This window comes from Rhamphochromis sp. 'chilingali' (genome assembly GCF_963969265.1).
Source record: "Rhamphochromis sp. 'chilingali' genome assembly, chromosome: 3".
Lineage (NCBI taxonomy): Eukaryota > Metazoa > Chordata > Actinopteri > Cichliformes > Cichlidae > Rhamphochromis > Rhamphochromis sp. 'chilingali'.
In genome coordinates this window covers 17,559,165-17,583,055 of record NC_137931.1, presented here as the reverse complement: position 1 = coordinate 17,583,055, position 23,891 = coordinate 17,559,165, and the positions used below count along the sequence as shown (strand labels likewise).

At 40.0% G+C, this 23,891-nt stretch overlaps 1 protein-coding gene and 2 long non-coding RNA genes across 4 annotated transcripts; 1 reads left to right on the top strand and 2 right to left on the bottom strand.

Moving 5' to 3' along the window:
• Positions 1 to 911: 911 nt before the first annotated feature.
• LOC308394263 lies at positions 912 to 2,488 on the top strand. The gene is made up of 2 exons (XR_013971149.1): positions 912 to 1,327; positions 1,710 to 2,488. It is a non-coding gene; the product is annotated as an uncharacterized lncRNA (long non-coding RNA).
• Positions 2,489 to 5,034: 2,546 nt separating this feature from the next.
• LOC308393426 (histone H1-like) lies at positions 5,035 to 13,023 on the bottom strand. The gene has a single exon (XM_080877188.1). The coding sequence runs from the start codon at positions 9,973 to 9,975 to the stop codon at positions 9,532 to 9,534; it is 444 nt and encodes a 147-aa protein (XP_080733314.1). The 5' UTR covers positions 9,976 to 13,023; the 3' UTR covers positions 5,035 to 9,531.
• A 7,151-nt stretch (positions 13,024 to 20,174) lies between these two features.
• LOC308393816 lies at positions 20,175 to 23,629 on the bottom strand. Of its 2 annotated transcripts, XR_013971029.1 has the most exons (4): positions 23,598 to 23,629; positions 23,342 to 23,520; positions 21,335 to 23,263; positions 20,175 to 20,952 (listed from the first exon to the last, which is right to left on the bottom strand). It is a non-coding gene; the product is annotated as an uncharacterized lncRNA (long non-coding RNA). The 2 variants fall into 2 exon arrangements; XR_013971030.1 differs by having other exon boundaries at positions 23,342 to 23,626.
• Positions 23,630 to 23,891: the final 262 nt, after the last annotated feature.

The following is a 23,891-nucleotide window of genomic DNA, read 5'->3' as shown; positions in this document are numbered from 1 at the left end:
TGTCGCAGCAGAGAGTGATATTATACCCCTTATGTCAAACTGAGTGATTTATGGCCCCCCTAATTGATTTATGACCCCTAATAAATTATTCATGAGCTCCGGAAGTAGGAAGTAATTAAGTAATAAAAATATGATACTCATAAAATTATGATATTCATAAAAATATGATATTCATAAAAATATGATATTCATAAAAATATAATTGATTATTTAGAAAGTTTCTTATATATCAAAATAGCATTCTTTTATTTCTTTAAGCAATTAAATTTTTTTTTTTATTTTTTTATGCTCAAAAAACGCCATCTGGTGGCGGGTCAGTGTGTGTGTGTGCGCGCGCCCCCGCGCGCCCGAGGCTGTGTGTCTGGGCGCGCGGGGGCGCGCCTGTGTCTCCGGACCGTGCTCTCTCGGGCTCCGTGCTCATGTGTTTAAAAATGTATTAAACCATATTAAAATTGTTTAGTTAAACTTGTGCTTTTGTAACGTTCAGTATGGCCACAAACACATGCTGCATGCCTTGGGGGAAAACTTTATTTCGATTTATATGCATTTGTAGATTTAGAATAAAACTCATACTCAGAAAAAACTCGCGATCCCCTAACCCTCCTTAGAAACATAAGCAGGGAAAACTCCTTAAAAAACCCTCCGCGTTTTCTCCAAAACCCTACAATAACTTGTTAGGGTACCCCCTCTATTCCCAAAACCTTATATTCGATAACAGGGAAAATCCTTAGTCTTTTTTCTCAAATTCAGCGCCCCGCGGCTCCCTTCATGCTCAGCCAAACAAAGCCAAAACTCCTTTTAAAAAATTCTCCGCGATTTCTCCAAAACCCTAGAATAACTTGTTAGCTACCCCTCTATTCCCCCCCCCCCCAAAAAAGCGCTATAATCCAAAAACATTGAGAAAGCTCCTCTTACTAGCAAGCTCTAAAATTCAACCCACACTCTAAGTTCTACCTCGCTCTTAATCTCCGATCCACAACTTCTTGCAGAGCACAATTTTTTCCTGCTTGTTCGCTCCCCGCTCTGCTCCCGAATGCGCTGCTTACCTCGTTTGAAAATTCCCCCCTTAGACCAACTCCGCCTCACTGCGCCCCGCTGCCAATCACATAACCCTTGCACCGCTCCCTTTGCACCCCGGTTAGCCAATCGGCTCCAGGTCTGATTTTACGATCTCCCGCTGAGGTTAAGACTATCGTCGAACCCCCAGAAGACATCTGACTTCAGACGTATCAACAACTGGCGCCGCTCAGACTGCTTGCGAGTTCGCATAGGGAGCGGCCGATTTCAACAGCAACTTGCGTCTCTTTCCTTATCCGCATATCATTCGGTAAGTGTTAATCTTCCTCTCTAACTACATTTTTGCATTTTCCTTTTTACCATTCTGTCAATCCTTTCATTTAAAAAAATAAATAAATATCACAATGGTTTGTAACAGGTACAATACACCATCCATCCATCCATTCGCCTCCACTTATCCTTTTCTCAGGCTCGCGCGGTGCGCTGGAGCCTATCCCACGTACAATACGCTTTAAAATATATATAAGTTCCACTTTTAACTCCCGTAAAGGTTTATACATTACATGTCTACATCACCTATCATGGCCTCATCGGGTATCTCATATCATCTTGTTATTGTTATGTTATGCTCCTTTGATATTTTGCTAGTTTGCGTGTTTTAAAACTCTTTTTGTTTTTCTTTATATTTTTAGACCCAGATGTGTTAACCTGATCCCTGCGAAACACCAGCTCTGCGTGGATTTTGACCGCGAGTGACCGGATGTTGTTTCCGGCCTGAGGTTGCCTGAAATGCCGTGAGGCTCGTTTGAAAGATTGCGCCCGAGACCAACTCCGCCTCCAAGGCATGCCTACCTTTAGCTGCCACCAGTGAGATATCAGAGCCGGGCTCCACATATCCAATCAGGAGCACGAGCAAGACAGCTTTTGCAGACTCTCCAGAAATATACAAGTCCTTACCAACTGCTCTGCAACCCAGTGTTTCTGGTCCCCTCACTAACATCGCTTTTTGAGATATTTTTTATGAACCACCAAAAAAGCTATTTTACCCCACAGTACAGAAGACTGGGTCTGAGGGCAGCAGCGGGGACAAATGATTGTAATGAAGCGACGGACATTTCATGGCTGGTCTTGCATAATCGTGAGTTATTATGTCATATGGTGATAAGTACATAGTTTTGCAAGAGGCATACAAGCACTGTGGAAAAAGTAATCATAAAACTGTTTTTGTGAACACCCTACGTTATGCTTTAAAAAATGTGATACATGTAATGTGATCATCAAAGAACATGATTTTTTTTAAAAAAAAAACTTTTATTCTTATGCTTTTAAAGTATGTCAGATTATCTTAAAACACTTATTTGTATGTTATAATGTTTTTCTTACACCATGTGTAATTTTTATAGACACCTTATTCATTGTATCAATGTGTAATTATGTATCTTTTGATAAATAAATAAAATATTTAATCTTGTATTTGTGTACTTTCTGGTGATTCAATAAAAAATTAGTCACATATCACTCTGATAAACACAGATGGCTGAAAGAAATGTTTGATGGAACAAAGGAAACAAGTGTCTTGCTGCTAAACTTTTAAGTCACCATGGTTTAAATGAGAAAGTCTGTATGTAAAACATGAAAAACTCCATATCAGTGATATCTACAAAGGTGTACTCATTTCTTTGTAATGGTACTTTACTGTTCCAATGAAACAAAAAGAAAATCTCATTTTTAAAGTACATTTTTCGGCCATCCTGACCTATTTTCAGGGGCAAGAATGTTGATGTTAGACTGTGTTTTAAATCAGGTTGTGATCTTAACCCTCTGTAGAACCTGGGACCATTTCGTGGCCTTTCCGTTTTTTAATTCCACGCCATTTCCACTGTGTTTAATGGAGTATAGCCAAATTTTCAAACATGTATTTTTTCCCCATTTTATTTTAAAATTTCAGTCTGAGTTTTTTAAATGAGCTTAAATGGCTGAATAAAAGGCATACATCCACTATCGAACCTCGTGGCCGATTTGTGCCCCATTGAAACCCATTATAAACGCTATTTTTCACGCCAGAAAAATTACGGTCAAATCGATCGTCAGGTTTCCGGCTTAGGTTTCGTTTTGGACTACAGGCCTTAGAGTTGTAATTTTTTTATTTGTCCACCGGGTGGCGCCCTTGCTCCACATGTGACGCCTGCTGGAACATACACATGTTCTCCAGCGGCCTGCTCGAGACAGATACCCGGAAAAGGCAGACTAATTTCCCGCGTACAGCAGCAGCTTGGCCCGCTGCTCGTTCCGGACCATTTTCTACCCTTAGGTTCGTTTGATTTTTTTTTTTTTTTTTTTTTTAATCAACAGGAAATGACGTATTTGTTTTCACGTAGTAGCGGAAGTGTGTGCTGCAGACACGGGAACCGAACCATATGCTCCGGCGCTGCGCGAAACACACCCGCGGCAGAGGCACTCCTCCCCGGGGGAGCAGGAGCAGCAGCGCCGCCTGGGGACATTTTTGGCTTCTGGAAAAAAAATTAAAACCGGATCGAAATTAATGTTCGTGCCAATCTTTTGTCCATCTAAAGGCCTAATTATAATAACAATAAAATATTACTTCAAATGTTTTTTTTGGAAAATATTTTATGTTTTATGTTTTATGTTTTTGGGGCAAAAAAAGCAGTGCGCTCATGTGACGAAACCGGGATATAAAGGGTTAAAATCCGCGAAATGTAATTAAAACTTGACATGAATATTTCAAGGAGAAGTAGGTCTAAAAGATTGGCTAATTTAAAGTGGAATAAAATATTAATATATAAATTTTTTATAGCACTTTTTGGGCGTGGTCGATAGTGTGCATTTTATGAAATGCACTCCTGGAAAAAAAAATAAAAGGCGATCGAAATGACTGTTGGTGCCAATCTTTAGTCCATCTAAAGGCCTAATTATAATAACAAACAAATATTACTTCAAATGTTTTTTTTGGAAAATATTTAGTTTTTTTGTTTTTTGGGGCTAAAAAACAGGGCGCTCATGTAATAAAACTGGGATTTAAAGGGTTAAAACAATGAAAATATAATTAAAACTTGACATGGATATTTTAAGCAGAAGTAGTTTTAAAAGATTGACTAATTTAAAGTAGAAAAAAATATTGATATATAACATTTTTAGAGCACTTTTGGGGCGGGACCATTTTTGGTCCCGAGGTTCACGAAAGGATGGGATTTTGAGGTTTTACCAAGTTAAACTAACTATCACAGCACTGATTTCAGTTGTAATCTCAATTAGAATCCCAATTTGGCTTTTCTCCAGTCAGTGTTATGGTGAAATTTAACTTGTTCTTTTGTGTAATTGCACATGGCCCAGCAAAGGACCCCTTAGTAAGCTGTACAGCATAAGTTTTCAATTCACTTTTGTCAGAAAACTTCACAGTATGAGAAGTTACAGCACAGTTTCTCCAAACGTGTGGTTCTTTTTCAGCCAGCGTGCTTTTAGAGCATCTACATTAGCTCATGTAGTAAAAGTACAATCAGTAAGTGTACTTTAACATTTGAGATTCCGAGTCACTCTTGCTTAGATCATGTGAACTATATCATGAACCTTTTTTTGTATAATTCATTAAACGTGTTCAAATCAGTTTAGTTAAAATAAATTGAAAATAATCTAGAGACAAGCAACTCCTTTTTAGCTTCTGTTATGTATTTACCTCTCACACCTTAATCTAGATGTTAGTGTTCTCAGAGTTAACATGTCTCATGTTGCCATGTTGTATTTCTAATAGCCAGCCTCAGTGTTCGCCCTGTTGACCCTCAAATCCAAACACCAATGATCTAGATATTCACAAAATTCATAAGGAGATTCTTAAGGTCTTAAGTTTTGTTGTTTTTATGTTTTACAAAAAAAAACACTTCACATTTTTTATATTTTTAAACGAAAGTGACATGCAAGGTGATAGGTTTGTAGCTTGAACCCATCTGCTGGAACGTTGAAGACAATATAATTACACTGCAAGCAAGACGCAAGTAGGCAAACTTCTTCATGGTACTCGTGCACGGGAGAGAACCAGACAAACGCCGTTCCTTCGCTTGACCCCAGTAGCTCTCGTCCGTCCTCCCGTAACACTGTCCTTTTATTGAGGTTACATGAATATGCATAGGTTCATTAACATACGACGTCTACATACAAACAAAGAGTACCGTGTGTGTGTGTGTGTGTGTGTGTGTGTGTGTTGCTGATCAAAGGGTCAAACATCCTTGGTCAGGAAGAGGGTAGCCTCCCCCTCACCCTAGATGGTTCATCCTAGATAACACGGTGAGGAAGTCCTGCAGTTCATCTAAACAAAGAGCACTTAGACTAGAACAGACGTAGCTACGTTAATCCTACCATAAAACAATAAGACACGGTATGACCTCTCATGCTCCCAAAGTGCTGTCTAATACACACAAAGTTTGCAGACTATCAAGGATCAAAACCTCTACCAATCTACAACTAATTACAAAACTCTAAGCATATATAAGTAAATATTTCTAAGCATAAATGACAATCAACAATACAAATCTAACATTTCCCCCCTTTTTGACCTTTATGCTTGAAAAGTTCCCAGGTATGAATACCTCATGTCTGACAGTTTCAATGCAAACCTTTTTATACTCAGCATATGTCAAATCACCCTAAATTACTGAAAAGGTACACAGTTTAATAAATGTATTAGCAGTTACCCCATTCATTGAGCTCATCTCATGGCAAACTGCATCTTACGAGCAACCAAAGAAATTGTTAATTTAATAGTGAAACTAAAAAAGTAACATTTTCAAAAACATCTCAGCTTGGTGGTGCTTCCTCCGGGTGTGCACATCACATGTCTCTCTGCAGAGTGGTTTAAGCTCTGCAGGGCGTCATGAATGTCTCTTCCAGTTGTTTCCATCACTGTCCATAGGACCAGAGTCCAAATGTATGTAGAATAGACATTCAAACATACCAGTTGGTTTTGTTGTTCGTCAACATGGGTCTCAGCTATTTCCAAGCTGCAGACCTCTCAGCACTCTAGTTTTATGGCCTATTACCAGCCCCCATCACCTGACTTCAGACCTTCGTCTTGTGAGGGGGATATTTATGACTCCTTAATTGTCCACGCTCTGCAGAAAAAGCTCTCTGTGGAAAGGGTGCTGGGTTCCGTCATCTTACTGCTGTTATGATCCCAGCAGCCTTCAGAGTGTCATCGTATGCACAGTATAGTGGCACAGCATTAGGTGATGTTCATAGGAAACTGCTGTCATCACCACCATAGCTTCTGGTTCCTGTGCTTTCACAGAATCATGATGTCATCCTCGAACTCCTTCTGCGCTGTCGATGGAGCTTGGCACGCTCCCCTCATCCCACGAGTTTTCATGTTCCAACGCTGCTGAAGGTTTAAGGCAGAGCACGTCGTACACCTTAGTTGTCTTCCTCAGCGTCAATATTGAATCTTTCATTTTATTTAAAATCTCCTGGAAGCTCAGTAGCACAGCTCTCTGTGTGATGTCTGCTGTGCTGAAGATGATCTCTGATCCTCCTGAAGCCTCTCTCCTGGCCTCAGCTCCCATCTTGTGGACGATCCTCTCCTCTATTTTGCAGGCAGTTTCATGGTCCTTGCTGTGGCTCCAAGGTCTGATCTCATGATGGGCCCCAACCAGCTTGACCTTTGACCTCAACCACTGCCTGGCTGTCAGCTATGCCTGGAATGGTTCACGCTTCTCACTGGGCCTCTGAAGATTTCTCAGGAGATTACTGCTGCACCTGTATTTCCTTGCTAAGAAGAAAAACTTCTATTTGGAGAGCATGTCAACAATCATCAAACCACATTCTTTAGTTCAGTGAACTTCACTTATAGGCCATCAAAGCCTCATCTGAACATGGATGCACCACTTGCATAGGTTTAATATTTGTAAATAAAACGGCTAATCACACAAATCACTGCAACAATAATAGTAAACATTGTTTAATGTTAATCCTGGACCCCACCTCTTGACGTATGGACACTTCTCATGCGTCAACTCACCAAACCTGGATCCCTGTCTTAAAAACTGGCTCCACCAGGAGCCTGCATACACAAAATCTGGAATAAAATCAAACTTCACACGTATAAACAATTATATCAAAAAAGTAATACGCATTCAGCACGGGCGAGACAAGTGTCATGTGCAGGTTTTCTCAAATCATTAAATCACTATCATTACCATAATTCGCCTCAAACATGGATCATCCCATGTGCTCAGTTAACATTAATGTAATCAGTGACTTCTCTTAAGCAAAGTCACTCCACTCATATATTATTATTATGGGTTCAAAAGTGGCCAGCAAATGAGCCCATAATAAACTATTCCATAAACACCGTAATCTCTTATTTGTTTTACTCATGTCACTTGTCCGCTTCAGCTGAATCTACTACAGCATTCTCAAAGAAACAAACATTAGCAATACACATTGACTGTGGTCAGACGGAGGTCAGACACAGGTCAACAGGTTCCAGAGGTGCCATAAAAACACCATAAAGTTAGCTAACCCTAGCCGTGGAAAGAATGTCATTCACATATAAACCCAGAAATCCTGTAGTGGGAAAGAACATCAACCAGTTGTCCTGGTATAAATCGCATCATCAATTCACATGAAGAACTGGCATGCTGTAAGAAAAGAAAATGCAAATATTAGCGCTTGCGCAGGCGTATGCATACTTTGTCACAGATATCTCTGTGAGCACACAAGCTAGTGAATGACACACACATAGTAAATTCACAGACACAGAAAATGGCATTTAAAATGTTAAATCATCACGCAACCTCGAGTGTTGCTGTCATCTTTCTGCTTCTGTAAAGGGAAGCACACACAGACTCATCTGCACCCCTGCCAGGCGGGGGTCAACTTCACACAGTCGTGTTACATCAGTAAAGTCTTGTCAGCTTTTGTCAGCTTTTACCAGTCAGTCAGTTTGTTTTCCTTTCACTCACTCATTCATGCATTCATTCTTTCTTTCTTTGCTGATAGTGGAACCTATCGTCGCATTTAGTTTCCACTCTCAGCAAAATGACGTCATTTCAAAAAGAAAAAGAAGAACTTTAGTTTGGATTACATCGCTGAATCCTTTTGGACTGGGACTGTCATTTAATAATTGTCCCAAATAAGTAGCTTTCTCCAGAGTCCATTTAAATGTGGAGAACTCACTTGGCACAATTTTCTCGACGACGTGTAGCATTTTTAATTCCCGACGTGCAGATCTGCTTAAAGAAAAGAAAATAGACAAACAAAATCAGTGCCTGTTCAAAAGATAAAAATGAAAAATAACAGAGATTATCAAACAAAACTTTCAGTGCACTGTGAAAGTATCAAAATAAAAAGGCCTTGTTAAGTCATGACACAAACTCCTCATCTCAGGTAAATCATACCATTAGCATGGTTCATCATACCATCATACTAATCGGCAGGCTCGACTTCACAACAAAAGAAAAATCATCAGCTAGATTCACTCCAAATCAACCATCAGCTGCACAACACACAACATAATCCTAATGTCTTATTAGCTATGAGTTTAATTACCAGGTCTGTGCTCTTCACTCATTTAGGCCACAGATCTATTTTATTCAATTTTCCTTTTCCCTTCATCATAAAACATGTGACATGCTGTCATGCACTTCACAAAACAGTCTGTTCTGACGTATTCAGAGTTGTGTATCTAAATACAGGATTCACTCGCACATCAAAGCAGGAAACTCAGTGTTTTAGAGTCTCCACTCAACACACAACAACTCCAACACATCTCATTCACTCGTACTAGAATTCAGTCACCTTTCATTAATCTAAAACCGATCAACTAATTTGCATATCAACTATTAACCCACTAAGTTGACAGGACGACAGAAAAGCATGTTCAAAATAGTATCACAAAAGACAATTTCCCTCATACAGTAAATTACATGTGCTGCCTCAATCAAGCAGGAAGCTTCTCCCAATTTACCATTTTAACAACTAAATTTATTGTCTGGTCACTGGTTGGTCAAACCAGGATCTTTTTTCTCACAAAAGTTAAACTGTTGTCCTGCAACCTGGAGAGTCAATTTTTTGCATTGGATAAATTCAGTATTTAATAACAAGTGTCTGCTAAATTGACACTATTTTAACACTGATGAAAGATAACAAGCTAATTTTCATTACATGTGTTTGTGTTATTAGGCAGGTCTAATGCATGTCTGTGGAGCTGCATCTCCAGCAGAGCATGTTCTTAAAGCTGCCTTTCCTACACACTTCTCTGCTATTATTTAATCATTTCTTAACTAATGTGCTATGAGTCTTCATGAGTCATTTTGTGTTTGGAATTGTTAGTAGGGTTAATGCATGTTCTGCTTGTGTGTGTGTGATTTTGTATATGTTTCTATTTTCGCAATGTTTCAGACTCCGTCTCAATTTTCCAACTTAAGCAGTCAGTTTTCTTTTCCCCAGGTTTGCTAACCCAAATTTTGATTTCCCACATTAAAAATAAAATTTGTGTTCTCACCACTCTCATTCTATTGTCCTCTGATGCGGTTGACTTCGTGCTAGTGGCTGAAGTGCTGCTGCTGCTGCCTTCCTGGGCGACTTCTTAGCAGCTGCTGCCGGTTTCTTGGCTTTGGCCGCGGCGGGCGTCTTAGCTTTGGTCTCAGTAACCCTGTTCATCTTGAAGGATCCGGAGGCCCCGGTGCCCTTGGTCTGCACCAGAGTGCCCTTCGCCACCAGACTCTTGATGGCGGTCTTGACACGGGCCTTGTTCTTGTCCACATCGTAGCCTCCGGCAGCCAGAGCCTTCTTGAGAGCGGCCACGGCTTTCACAATCAGCTCGCCCACGCTGAGGCCGACCTTCTTGGGCTTGGAAGTCATCGTCTTCTTCTTCTTGGCCTGAACCTCGGCGCAGGGCGTGTTTATGATGGAGCCTTTCCCACCACAGCGCTGGCACGTTGAACGCATCATGAAGGGTCCATTTCTTTCATGTCGCTAGCCGCATGTGGCTTGCCCGAGTCACTCAGTCCTTTTTGAGCATTTCAACATGCTGCCGCCGCAGACCCTGGCCTCAGATCCAGCAAGTTTAGCGCGCTGATCTCCAAAAAAGTCCCGAAAGCCAGAAAGACGTCAAATAAGTGTCTCGTGCTAAGCGCTCGAACAAAAACTCCTCTTCACGCCGCCATCTTGCTCGCCCTTCCGTGGAATTCATTCAATCAGACAGGAAGATGGGTTTGCTTTCTTCTTCTGCTGCTTTTGCTTCTGCAGCCTCTGCTCCGATACTGCCGCTGCTGATCAGGTTTTTTCAGGGAAGAGTGAGAGTTTTGAGACAGATCGTGCTATAAATAAGTCAGCCAGAAACTTGGCTTGAACGTTTCCAATTGTTAAACTATAACTTTTCTTCCGACCGCTGCATGTGGAAAATTGATTCAGGTCTGCTTTTCACCTGAAAGTGACAACTAAGACATTTTCATTATTATCATCACTGCTTAATCAACACATATCTCTCTCTCTCTCTCTCTCTCTGTTTTTGTGAACAATCCTTTCTTAAAAGCAGAAAACGAAATTATAGTTGTTTTTTTGGTTGATCAACACAAAACCTTTTTCCTATGATTATTTTTTTCTACAATATAAATTCTCCCTCTTATTCACTCTTTTTTTTTTATTTACAATAGCTGGTGACCTGCAAAATCACCGCTGTCACTCACAATCAAAGGCAATTACTCTTGCACAGTGCACAAAAACACTGTGATGTCAGACACATTCACACTCACTTTGTCATCTGCATAAATAAATCATATGGCTGGAGATATGTGCCATGGTGATCCATAGGCATGATCACACGTTTATTTAATTATTTCCAACCCAACAAAACAAATAAACAAAAACATGATGCTGATGTTATGAACACTCCACACACAAGAGTCAAGATTCAGGAAAACTGCCCATGGAAACGCTGCACACTCCAGTTATCACAGTTATCATAGCGCCGTTTCCCTCTCTTAGAGTAGTTCTCAGACAGCTCTCGATCTGATAATGTGTAGCCTGCTCATCAGCTCAGAAGAAAAAAAAAAAACTGCAACGCAACATCACACAGTAGTTGCTCTGCCCAAAGCGGCAAAGTCTTACACTTTCATATTCAACTCAGCTTCTCCATCATGTACTTTTAGATGTTTCATACAGGGTTCAGCATATTAGTTGTTTTCACAGGTGTGCTCTACATCTCAACAATGGTTCATAATAAGACGACAGTCTTCCACACAGGTCAAGTGCCTCTATGCACTTCATTAGTTTAAATATTTATCTATATCACTTCACCTCACATGTCATCGTACTGAATTTAAGCAACCACAAGCGTAATGTAGATGACTTTTAACAACTATCCACCTCAATTACGTCTATGGTCTGGCACACAGGCTGAAGAGTTAACGTTTTGTGTCAGCAAGGGGTGGGGGGACAGCCACCCACCAGAGCATAGCTGCTGATGTGGGCTGGCCTTCTCCACACGCTCTTCAAGGCTGGTGTGTTTTCTGAAAACTTCTAACATTTTAATCTCTTCCATTTTTAAGCCTGCGATTAACCGCACGGCTCAGGTCCGCGTGAAACCCGCGTGACCGCGCTCGCGTGAACCCGCGCAGCTGTGGAGCCGTCGCTCCCTCTCTTTTTTACATAAATACTTTGTGCTGCCAGGAGCAAAGTCCAGCACAAACGTCTGTCTCCCTCCGACTCACTCTTGGTTGCTTAGAAACCCATGATAACAACAACAGTCGGTGTCACAGACCACATGTTCTGCTCCGCACACACCCACACAACAACAACAACGACGACGACGACAACAAAAACAACACAAAATAGGCCTATCGTCCAGCACAGTCTGGACCCCGCGGAACTTCTCAACGCCCCACAAAGTGGCGGAGAACTCACCTCTAGCCACACAAAGTAGCGAGGAACCTCTTGCTCCACAAAGTAGCAAGGAACCCGGGTATCGCTCCACAAAGTAGCGAACTTCTCAACGCCTCACACAGTGGCGGAGACTGCACAACCACACGGTTATAGAGTCGGGCTCTTCTCAACGCCTCACACAGTGGCGGAGACTGCACAACCACACGGTTATAGAGTCGGGCTCTTCTCAACGCCTCACACAGTGGCGGAGACTGCACAACGACACGGTTATAGAGTCGGCCTCTTTAAACTTACTTGGCATTGCTTAGAGTGTAATATCAGCCCGAATCCCGCCGACCGTCATTCATCGAGGAGAAAAGACAGACCGCGAATCCACAGGAACTTCCTGGCTGACGTCAGTCTTTCAGCGTGCCTCTCCTCCCCTCGGTGAATGCGATTCCAGGGCTCCGGCATCGAAGGACCAATTAATGATAGGTTTGTAGCTTGAACCCATCTGCTGGAACGTTGAAGACAATATAATTACACTGCAAGCAAGACGCAAGTAGGCAAACTTCTTCATGGTACTCGTGCACGGGAGAGAACCAGACAAACGCCGTTCCTTCGCTTGACCCCAGTAGCTCTCGTCCGTCCTCCCGTAACACTGTCCTTTTATTGAGGTTACATGAATATGCATAGGTTCATTAACATACGACGTCTACATACAAACAAAGAGTACCGTGTGTGTGTGTGTGTGTGTGTGTGTGTGTGTGTGTGTGTGTGTGTGTGTGTGTGTGTGTGTGTGTGTGTGTTGCTGATCAAAGGGTCAAACATCCTTGGTCAGGAAGAGGGTAGCCTCCCCCTCACCCTAGATGGTTCATCCTAGATAACACGGTGAGGAAGTCCTGCAGTTCATCTAAACAAAGAGCACTTAGACTAGAACAGACGTAGCTACGTTAATCCTACCATAAAACAATAAGACACGGTATGACCTCTCATGCTCCCAAAGTGCTGTCTAATACACACAAAGTTTGCAGACTATCAAGGATCAAAACCTCTACCAATCTACAACTAATTACAAAACTCTAAGCATATATAAGTAAATATTTCTAAGCATAAATGACAATCAACAATACAAATCTAACACAAGGATATTTTTCTTTAGTGATGTTGCTTCAGCAATCTCAAATACTAATTATTCTGGGAATTTTTATGGTCAAACTATGTGATTTTCCAAATGTGTGTGTGTGGAGTAAAATGACCTTGTTCTTATGATGTTGTCACCGTGAATCATTTAGGATTAACAACACAAATTGTATCGATAGCAGAAACAGTCTTATAACTTATAATTCTCACACGTTACCGCTAGTTTTACAAACGCAGTCTTCTTCAGCTCTGTTTATGTAGCTTTTATGAAACTGATTTTCCATAGTACAAGTAGAATTTAATTTTTCTTTGCTCTCCAGTATAAATGCAATAATTTGCAGGCTTTTTACTGAAACTCTCACAATGCAACACTCAATGCTCAGAGCTTCATATATCAACAGCTCTGAAAATATCTTCTTTTTTAAAGTAATGTAGGACAGGATCTCTCACTCTCTGTGTCTCAAAAAAAAACCCAACTAAACTGGCAATCACCACTAAACAAATGAAAGTAGTTTATGGCTTTTTTATCAGCTGCATTTCTTTCATTTATGTATTGATCCCATTGTTTATTGGTAATGCTTTTAGGTCACTGTTTTAGCATGTCTGCCTCACACTCCATTTAAACAGTTTAACAGATAGTGGGGTCTGGTAAGGAAGTTGGGGGGAAGCAGACAACTCCACAGGAAGAGTCTTTTTGTCTTTTCTCCACTGTAAAAGATAGCAAGGCAGTGTGAAACTTTCTTTGCGGGAAAGACAAAACTGAGAGCCATGCTAGGCTCAGTGAGAGACTCTGCTCACCCTCTGCCCCAGCGATGGCAGTCCCTCACCAAGCTTGATTTCTGTTCTTTGTCTTGATTAAAGAATGTTAGCTACCGCTCATCGCTTGTCTGCAGGCTTTATTAAACGGAAAACTTCCACAACAACCTCTAAACAGTGGTTTATGGCTTTTTGTCACCTGCAACACCATGTAACACTTGGATGTTAGATTCTTTTACCAGTCAGTGTTGTTAGCCCCAACCCCCAGGCTCCAGGTGTCTGAGCTCTAACCCTGGCTGCCAAATGTCCCCCTGAGGCCTTTGTGCCTTTTACCACCAGACTAAGTTTGTAGTCCTATCTACTAATATTATTTTATTTTTTTTATTATAGCACAAGTTTCAGTTAGGTTACTACTTTGACTTCCTCAATTTGAGCACATTTCTGACCCGATACTTTATCAAGCTTTTACTCGAGTGTTTTTGACACTAGCAGCTGTACTTCTACTTAAGTGAAAATTGCCTGCAATTTTGCCACCTCAGTTGCCACTTTTCTGGAGTTTGTACACTTTTTATATTGAAACGTTCAACGTTTTACGTGTTATCCTTGATCACAGTTCTAAACAAGTTAACTTTCTTCACTTCAAAGTAACCCAAAAAAGAAACTATATGTCCAGTTCTCTTTACTCCAAACCTGGTTTAAGGCTATGCTGTTGTTGTGATATGGCCATACAAATAATATTAAGTTTAATTAATCTTTTAAAAAAATGGCTGCTTCATGGCTACCTGTTCAGAGAATTTGCAGACTTTTATGGAAACTGTCACAATGTAACACTCTCACTGTCAAAACAGGGTTGATCCATGTTTCTATGAACACTGATTAATATATCAACAGCTCTGAAAATCCTTTTTTTTTTTTTTAAGTAAAGCAGAACAGGATCTCTGTATCTCTAAAAATCCCAACAAAACTGGCAATCACCTCTAAACAAATGGAAGTAGTTTATGGATCTTTATCACCTGCAACACCATGTAACACCTAGATGTTAGACTCTTTTACCATCACATTTGCAAGGGTTTATGTGTTATCCTTGATCACAGTTCTAAATAAGTTAACTTTCTTGACATAAAAGTAGCCCAAAGAAGACAAATATATGTCCAGTTCTTTTTTACTCCAAACCTACTGATCGGAAAACATTATGTGATGCTGGAAGTTTTCATCCTATCCATCTGCAAAACAAGTTTACCTGTAAGCCAACACATTAGACGTAAGCAAATTTGTGAAATTCCTGAACAATGTGCTTTGTGGAGTAGCAGTAGTACTAGAACTAGTACTAGTAGTCCTAGTATTCTGCAGCAACCAGGCTTCAAGAGTGATCACTCTTCTGGCTTTCAAATGGTGAAAACATGTCACAGTCTTAACCGCAAATCAGAAATGTTGGTAAATTTAAAAAGGAATTTAAACGTCAGCTTTGACATAGACACAGACTTTATTAATGCCACACTCAGGAAATTCACATGTTACACATGATTTAGTTCACCTGCTAAATCCCCAGAGCAATAACCACATCAGCATCATTAGCCTGAGTGTTGATCCTCCAGGTGAGTGAGTGGAGTTGAGTGTGTGTGTGTGTGTGTGTGTGTGTGTGTGTGTGTGTGTGTGTGTGTGTGTGTGTGTGTGTGTGTGTGTGTGTGTGTGTGTGTGTGTGATCAGAGGTGAAGCTGCTTTCTGCAAAGTCTCATCAACAACATCTTTAGAAACAAACATCAACAACCAGGAAGAGTCTAAAAGCACTAAATATGAAACAGACCATTTACCATACCCAACACTGAGCTCCTGCACAGTCAGATGGAGTGAAACATAATGTCCCAGTGGTGTTCTGTTGGATTTAGCAGGTGAGCGTTGTTGCCAGTCAAAACCTTTTTGGAAACTCTTTACAAGAATCAATGTAATTATTTGTTTTACTTGAATCAAATGTATTGGTTTATATACCTGAAATAAAACTTTTTTTTGGAAACCCGTTACATCAAATAAAACTTTCTTGGAAAAGCATTGCAAGAATCAATCGAGTTATTTGTTTTACCCCATTCAAATCTATTGGTTTCATTACATCAAATTAAATAATTTTGGAAACCCGTTACATCAAATAAAACTTTTTTGGAAAAACTTTACAAGAATCAATGTAATTATTTGTTTTACTTGAATCAAATGTAATGGTTTATATACCTGAAATAAAACTTTTTTGGAAACCCTGTACATGAAGTAAAAGGTTTTTGATCTTGTAAGTTCTGGCTTTAATATTTTCAGCTGATAAAGTGAACTTCATACAAACTCTGTGTTAGAAAAATCAAACTGTGTCTCGTGCGGGTGTATTGTGACTGCTCCATCACAATGTATAATTTGACTTGTGAGGTACACACAACAAGGCCAACAAGAAAAAGTGAATTAGAGATTCATTACAAAATACAAAAAATAAAAATAAATAGTGCACAAATTTAAAACAAGCAAAACACCTATGCATGAGTAACTTGCAATGCTTTTCCAAGAAAGTTTTATTTGATGTAACGGGTTTCCAAAAAAAAGTTTTATTTCAGGTATATAAACCAATACATTTGATTCAAGTAAAACAAATAATTACATTGATTCTTGTAAAGAGTTTCCAAAAAGGTTTTGACTGGCAACAACGCTCACCTGCTAAATCCAACAGAACACCACTGGGACATTATGTTTCACTCCATCTGACTGTGCAGGAGCTCAGTGTTGGGTATGGTAAATGGTCTGTTTCATATTTAGTGCTTTTAGACTCTTCCTGGTTGTTGATGTTTGTTTCTAAAGATGTTGTTGATGAGACTTTGCAGAAAGCAGCTTCACCTCTGATCACACACACACACACACACACACACACACACACACACACACACACACACACACACACACACACACACACACACACACACACACACACACACACACACACACACTCAACTCCACTCACTCACCTGGAGGATCAACACTCAGGCTAATGATGCTGATGTGGTTATTGCTCTGGGGATTTAGCAGGTGAACTAAATCATGTGTAACATGTGAATTTCCTGAGTGTGGCATTAATAAAGTCTGTGTCTATGTCAAAGCTGACGTTTAAATTCCTTTTTAAATTTACCAACATTTCTGATTTGCGGTTAAGACTGTGACATGTTTTCACCATTTGAAAGCCAGAAGAGTGATCACTCTTGAAGCCTGGTTGCTGCAGAATACTAGGACTACTAGTACTAGTTCTAGTACTACTGCTACTCCACAAAGCACATTGTTCAGGAATTTCACAAATTTGCTTACGTCTAATGTGTTGGCTTACAGGTAAACTTGTTTTGCAGATGGATAGGATGAAAACTTCCAGCATCACATAATGTTTTCCGATCAGTAGGTTTGGAGTAAAAAAGAACTGGACATATATTTGTCTTCTTTGGGCTACTTTTATGTCAAGAAAGTTAACTTATTTAGAACTGTGATCAAGGATAACACATAAACCCTTGCAAATGTGATGGTAAAAGAGTCTAACATCTAGGTGTTACATGGTGTTGCAGGTGATAAAGATCCATAAACTACTTCCATTTGTTTAGAGGTGATTGCCAGTTTTGTTGGGATTTTTAGAGATACAGAGATCCTGTTCTGCTTTACTTAAAAAAAAAAAAAAGGATTTTCAGAGCTGTTGATATATTAATCAGTGTTCATAGAAACATGGATCAACCCTGTTTTGACAGTGAGAGTGTTACATTGTGACAGTTTCCATAAAAGTCTGCAAATTCTCTGAACAGGTAGCCATGAAGCAGCCATTTTTTTAAAAGATTAATTAAACTTAATATTATTTGTATGGCCATATCACAACAACAGCATAGCCTTAAACCAGGTTTGGAGTAAAGAGAACTGGACATATAGTTTCTTTTTTGGGTTACTTTGAAGTGAAGAAAGTTAACTTGTTTAGAACTGTGATCAAGGATAACACGTAAAACGTTGAACGTTTCAATATAAAAAGTGTACAAACTCCAGAAAAGTGGCAACTGAGGTGGCAAAATTGCAGGCAATTTTCACTTAAGTAGAAGTACAGCTGCTAGTGTCAAAAACACTCGAGTAAAAGCTTGATAAAGTATCGGGTCAGAAATGTGCTCAAATTGAGGAAGTCAAAGTAGTAACCTAACTGAAACTTGTGCTATAATAAAAAAAATAAAATAATATTAGTAGATAGGACTACAAACTTAGTCTGGTGGTAAAAGGCACAAAGGCCTCAGGGGGACATTTGGCAGCCAGGGTTAGAGCTCAGACACCTGGAGCCTGGGGGTTGGGGCTAACAACACTGACTGGTAAAAGAATCTAACATCCAAGTGTTACATGGTGTTGCAGGTGACAAAAAGCCATAAACCACTGTTTAGAGGTTGTTGTGGAAGTTTTCCGTTTAATAAAGCCTGCAGACAAGCGATGAGCGGTAGCTAACATTCTTTAATCAAGACAAAGAACAGAAATCAAGCTTGGTGAGGGACTGCCATCGCTGGGGCAGAGGGTGAGCAGAGTCTCTCACTGAGCCTAGCATGGCTCTCAGTTTTGTCTTTCCCGCAAAGAAAGTTTCACACTGCCTTGCTATCTTTTACAGTGGAGAAAAGACAAAAAGACTCTTCCTGTGGAGTTGTCTGCTTCCCCCCAACTTCCTTACCAGACCCCACTATCTGTTAAACTGTTTAAATGGAGTGTGAGGCAGACATGCTAAAACAGTGACCTAAAAGCATTACCAATAAACAATGGGATCAATACATAAATGAAAGAAATGCAGCTGATAAAAAAGCCATAAACTACTTTCATTTGTTTAGTGGTGATTGCCAGTTTAGTTGGGGTTTTTTTTGAGACACAGAGAGTGAGAGATCCTGTCCTACATTACTTTAAAAAAGAAGATATTTTCAGAGCTGTTGATATATGAAGCTCTGAGCATTGAGTGTTGCATTGTGAGAGTTTCAGTAAAAAGCCTGCAAATTATTGCATTTATACTGGAGAGCAAAGAAAAATTAAATTCTACTTGTACTATGGAAAATCAGTTTCATAAAAGCTACATAAACAGAGCTGAAGAAGACTGCGTTTGTAAAACTAGCGGTAACGTGTGAGAATTATAAGTTATAAGACTGTTTCTGCTATCGATACAATTTGTGTTGTTAATCCTAAATGATTCACGGTGACAACATCATAAGAACAAGGTCATTTTACTCCACACACACACATTTGGAAAATCACATAGTTTGACCATAAAAATTCCCAGAATAATTAGTATTTGAGATTGCTGAAGCAACATCACTAAAGAAAAATATCCTTGCATGTCACTTTCGTTTAAAAATATAAAAAATGTGAAGTTTTTTTTTTTTGTAAAACATAAAAACAACAAAACTTAAGACCTTAAGAATCTCCTTATGAATTTTGTGAATATCTAGATCATTGGTGTTTGGATTTGAGGGTCAACAGGGCGAACACTGAGGCTGGGTATTAGAAATACAACATGGCAACATGAGACATGTTAACTCTGAGAACACTAACATCTAGATTAAGGTGTGAGAGGTAAATACATAACAGAAGCTAAAAAGGAGTTGCTTGTCTCTAGATTATTTTCAATTTATTTTAACTAAACTGATTTGAACACGTTTAATGCATTATACAAAAAAAGGTTCATGATATAGTTCACATGATCTAAGCAAGAGTGACTCGGAATCTCAAATGTTAAAGTACACTTACTGATTGTACTTTTACTACATGAGCTAATGTAGATGCTCTAAAAGCACGCTGGCTGAAAAAGAACCACACGTTTGGAGAAACTGTGCTGTAACTTCTCATACTGTGAAGTTTTCTGACAAAAGTGAATTGAAAACTTATGCTGTACAGCTTACTAAGGGGTCCTTTGCTGGGCCATGTGCAATTACACAAAAGAACAAGTTAAATTTCACCATAACACTGACTGGAGAAAAGCCAAATTGGGATTCTAATTGAGATTACAACTGAAATCAGTGCTGTGATAGTTAGTTTAAGATCACAACCTGATTTAAAACACAGTCTAACATCAACATTCTTGCCCCTGAAAATAGGTCAGGATGGCCGAAAAATGTACTTTAAAAATGAGATTTTCTTTTTGTTTCATTGGAACAGTAAAGTACCATTACAAAGAAATGAGTACACCTTTGTAGATATCACTGATATGGAGTTTTTCATGTTTTACATACAGACTTTCTCATTTAAACCATGGTGACTTAAAAGTTTAGCAGCAAGACACTTGTTTCCTTTGTTCCATCAAACATTTCTTTCAGCCATCTGTGTTTATCAGAGTGATATGTGACTAATTTTTTATTGAATCACCAGAAAGTACACAAATACAAGATTAAATATTTTATTTATTTATCAAAAGATACATAATTACACATTGATACAATGAATAAGGTGTCTATAAAAATTACACATGGTGTAAGAAAAACATTATAACATACAAATAAGTGTTTTAAGATAATCTGACATACTTTAAAAGCATAAGAATAAAAGTTTTTTTTTTAAAAAAATCATGTTCTTTGATGATCACATTACATGTATCACATTTTTTAAAGCATAACGTAGGGTGTTCACAAAAACAGTTTTATGATTACTTTTTCCACAGTGCTTGTATGCCTCTTGCAAAACTATGTACTTATCACCATATGACATAATAACTCACGATTATGCAAGACCAGCCATGAAATGTCCGTCGCTTCATTACAATCATTTGTCCCCGCTGCTGCCCTCAGACCCAGTCTTCTGTACTGTGGGGTAAAATAGCTTTTTTGGTGGTTCATAAAAAATATCTCAAAAAGCGATGTTAGTGAGGGGACCAGAAACACTGGGTTGCAGAGCAGTTGGTAAGGACTTGTATATTTCTGGAGAGTCTGCAAAAGCTGTCTTGCTCGTGCTCCTGATTGGATATGTGGAGCCCGGCTCTGATATCTCACTGGTGGCAGCTAAAGGTAGGCATGCCTTGGAGGCGGAGTTGGTCTCGGGCGCAATCTTTCAAACGAGCCTCACGGCATTTCAGGCAACCTCAGGCCGGAAACAACATCCGGTCACTCGCGGTCAAAATCCACGCAGAGCTGGTGTTTCGCAGGGATCAGGTTAACACATCTGGGTCTAAAAATATAAAGAAAAACAAAAAGAGTTTTAAAACACGCAAACTAGCAAAATATCAAAGGAGCATAACATAACAATAACAAGATGATATGAGATACCCGATGAGGCCATGATAGGTGATGTAGACATGTAATGTATAAACCTTTACGGGAGTTAAAAGTGGAGCTTATATATATTTTAAAGTGTATTGTACGTGGGATAGGCTCCAGCGCACCGCGCGAGCCTGAGAAAAGGATAAGTGGAGGCGAATGGATGGATGGATGGTGTATTGTACCTGTTACAAACCATTGTGATATTTATTTATTTTTTTAAATGAAAGGATTGACAGAATGGTAAAAAGGAAAATGCAAAAATGTAGTTAGAGAGGAAGATTAACACTTACCGAATGATATGCGGATAAGGAAAGAGACGCAAGTTGCTGTTGAAATCGGCCGCTCCCTATGCGAACTCGCAAGCAGTCTGAGCGGCGCCAGTTGTTGATACGTCTGAAGTCAGATGTCTTCTGGGGGTTCGACGATAGTCTTAACCTCAGCGGGAGATCGTAAAATCAGACCTGGAGCCGATTGGCTAACCGGGGTGCAAAGGGAGCGGTGCAAGGGTTATGTGATTGGCAGCGGGGCGCAGTGAGGCGGAGTTGGTCTAAGGGGGGAATTTTCAAACGAGGTAAGCAGCGCATTCGGGAGCAGAGCGGGGAGCGAACAAGCAGGAAAAAATTGTGCTCTGCAAGAAGTTGTGGATCGGAGATTAAGAGCGAGGTAGAACTTAGAGTGTGGGTTGAATTTTAGAGCTTGCTAGTAAGAGGAGCTTTCCCAATGTTTTTGGATTATAGCGCTTTTTTTTTTTTTGGGAATAGAGGGGTAGCTAACAAGTTATTCTAGGGTTTTGGAGAAATCGCGGAGAATTTTTTAAAAGGAGTTTTGGCTTTGTTTGGCTGAGCATGAAGGGAGCCGCGGGGCGCTGAATTTGAGAAAAAAGACTAAGGATTTTCCCTGTTATCGAATATAAGGTTTTGGGAATAGAGGGGTAGCTAACAAGTTATTCTAGGGTTTTGGAGAAATCGCGGAGAAATTTTTTTTTAAAGGAGTTTTGGCTTTGTTTGGCTGAGCATGAAGGGAGCCGCGGGGCGCTGAATTTGAGAAAAAAGACTAAGGATTTTCCCTGTTATCGAATATAAGGTTTTGGGAATAGAGGGGGCACCCTAACAAGTTATTGTAGGGTTTTGGAGAAAACGCGGAGGGTTTTTTAAGGAGTTTTCCCTGCTTATGTTTCTAAGGAGGGTTAGGGGATCGCGAGTTTTTTCCGAGTATGAGTTTTATTCTAAATCTACAAATGCATAAATCGAAATAAAGTTTTCCCCCAAGGCATGCAGCATGTGTTTGTGGCCATACTGAACGTTACAAAAGCACAAGTTTAACTAAACAATTTTAATATGGTTTAATACATTTTTAAACACATGAGCACGGAGCCCGAGAGAGCACGGTCCGGAGACACGGGCGCGCCCCCGCGCGCCCAGACACACAGCCTCGGGCGCGCGGGGGCGCGCGCACACACACACACACACACACTGACCCGCCACCAGATGGCGTTTTTTGAGCATAAAAAAATAAAAAAAAAATTTAATTGCTTAAAGAAATAAAAGAATGCTATTTTGATATATAAGAAACTTTCTAAATAATCAATTATATTTTTATGAATATCATATTTTTATGAATATCATAATTTTATGAATATCATAATTTTATGAGTATCATATTTTTATTACTTAATTACTTCCTACTTCCGGAGCTCATGAATAATTTATTAGGGGTCATAAATCAATTAGGGGGGCCATAAATCACTCAGTTTGACATAAGGGGTATAATATCACTCTCTCGCAGCAGAAATGGAGACTCTTGAGACGAGGTAATGTTTTTCCAGTTTTCTGCTTCTGAATTTGCACAACTTGTTCTTAGGAGTACAACCTGGTGTGGTCTTCTGCTGCTTGCATGCTCTTCTGCATGCTGTCATGGCAAACAGCCAAATCAGAGGAAAAGGACTCAAGTGCTGAATTCAGATGGAGGTGTGGATAAATGTGTGAAACAATATTTATTTACAGCGCAGTGAGACAATACAATGAGTGATTTTTAACTAGAAGAATGAATAATGAATAATGAAGTCAACGTGAGCTATGACAAGAACGGGAAATACTAAACAACACTAAGCAAAACTGGAGCTAGGCAGACAACGTGAATAATTAGAGCATTGCTCTGACTGGGCTCCCGTGATGTGAGGCAAAGGGAAAGTCAGGTGGGAACCAAGGAGGTCAGAGTCACTGGAATGAGAGAGGCAGATTCAGAAGTTGTCCAAGGAAATGCGGCAGGCATGAACAGAGTCTGATGTTGGTGCTTACTTGCCACAGGTGGAGAAACAGCGTGGAGTGGTTGGGTCCAAGTGGTTCCAATTACTGCGGCAGGGAGGCAGGCAGGCAAGTGAAAAGAGCAAGAACTGTAGCTGTGAAGTTGTCGAGAAGTCCAGCATCCTGAGGTGAGGATTATTTTCAGAGGTGGAACATAGCAGTCTGGTGAGTAGCTGAGAAAGAAAAAGCACAAAGTAAGTTAAAGTAGCTTTTCTATAAGTTTTGCAAAGCTGTGACAGCCTACACTAACTAGGGTTAGCTGAAGATCTGGCGAAGAATGGCTGAGAACGCTGGACCTAAATACTGACAGCTTTGTTACCAGCTGGTGTGGAAAACATGCAGGAACGAGGTGGCTCCTCCCAGAGGTGGAACTGCCAGCTCTATGGAAAAACACAGGCACTCACCCAGACCATGACACATACCTTAGTTGCAAAGAGTGGTTATTTGAGTTACCTAGTTACCTACCTAAACCCTAGTGATGGCTGTGTGGGAAAGTGTTGTAGATTAGCAGCCTCTGAAATACACAGACCAACAACCACGCCAT

What these genes read in the sequence shown, in the direction of transcription:
- LOC308393426 (XM_080877188.1), bottom strand. Translation starts at nt 9,975, where the DNA reads ATGATGCGTTCAACGTGCCAGCGCTGTGGTGGGAAAGGCTCCATCATA.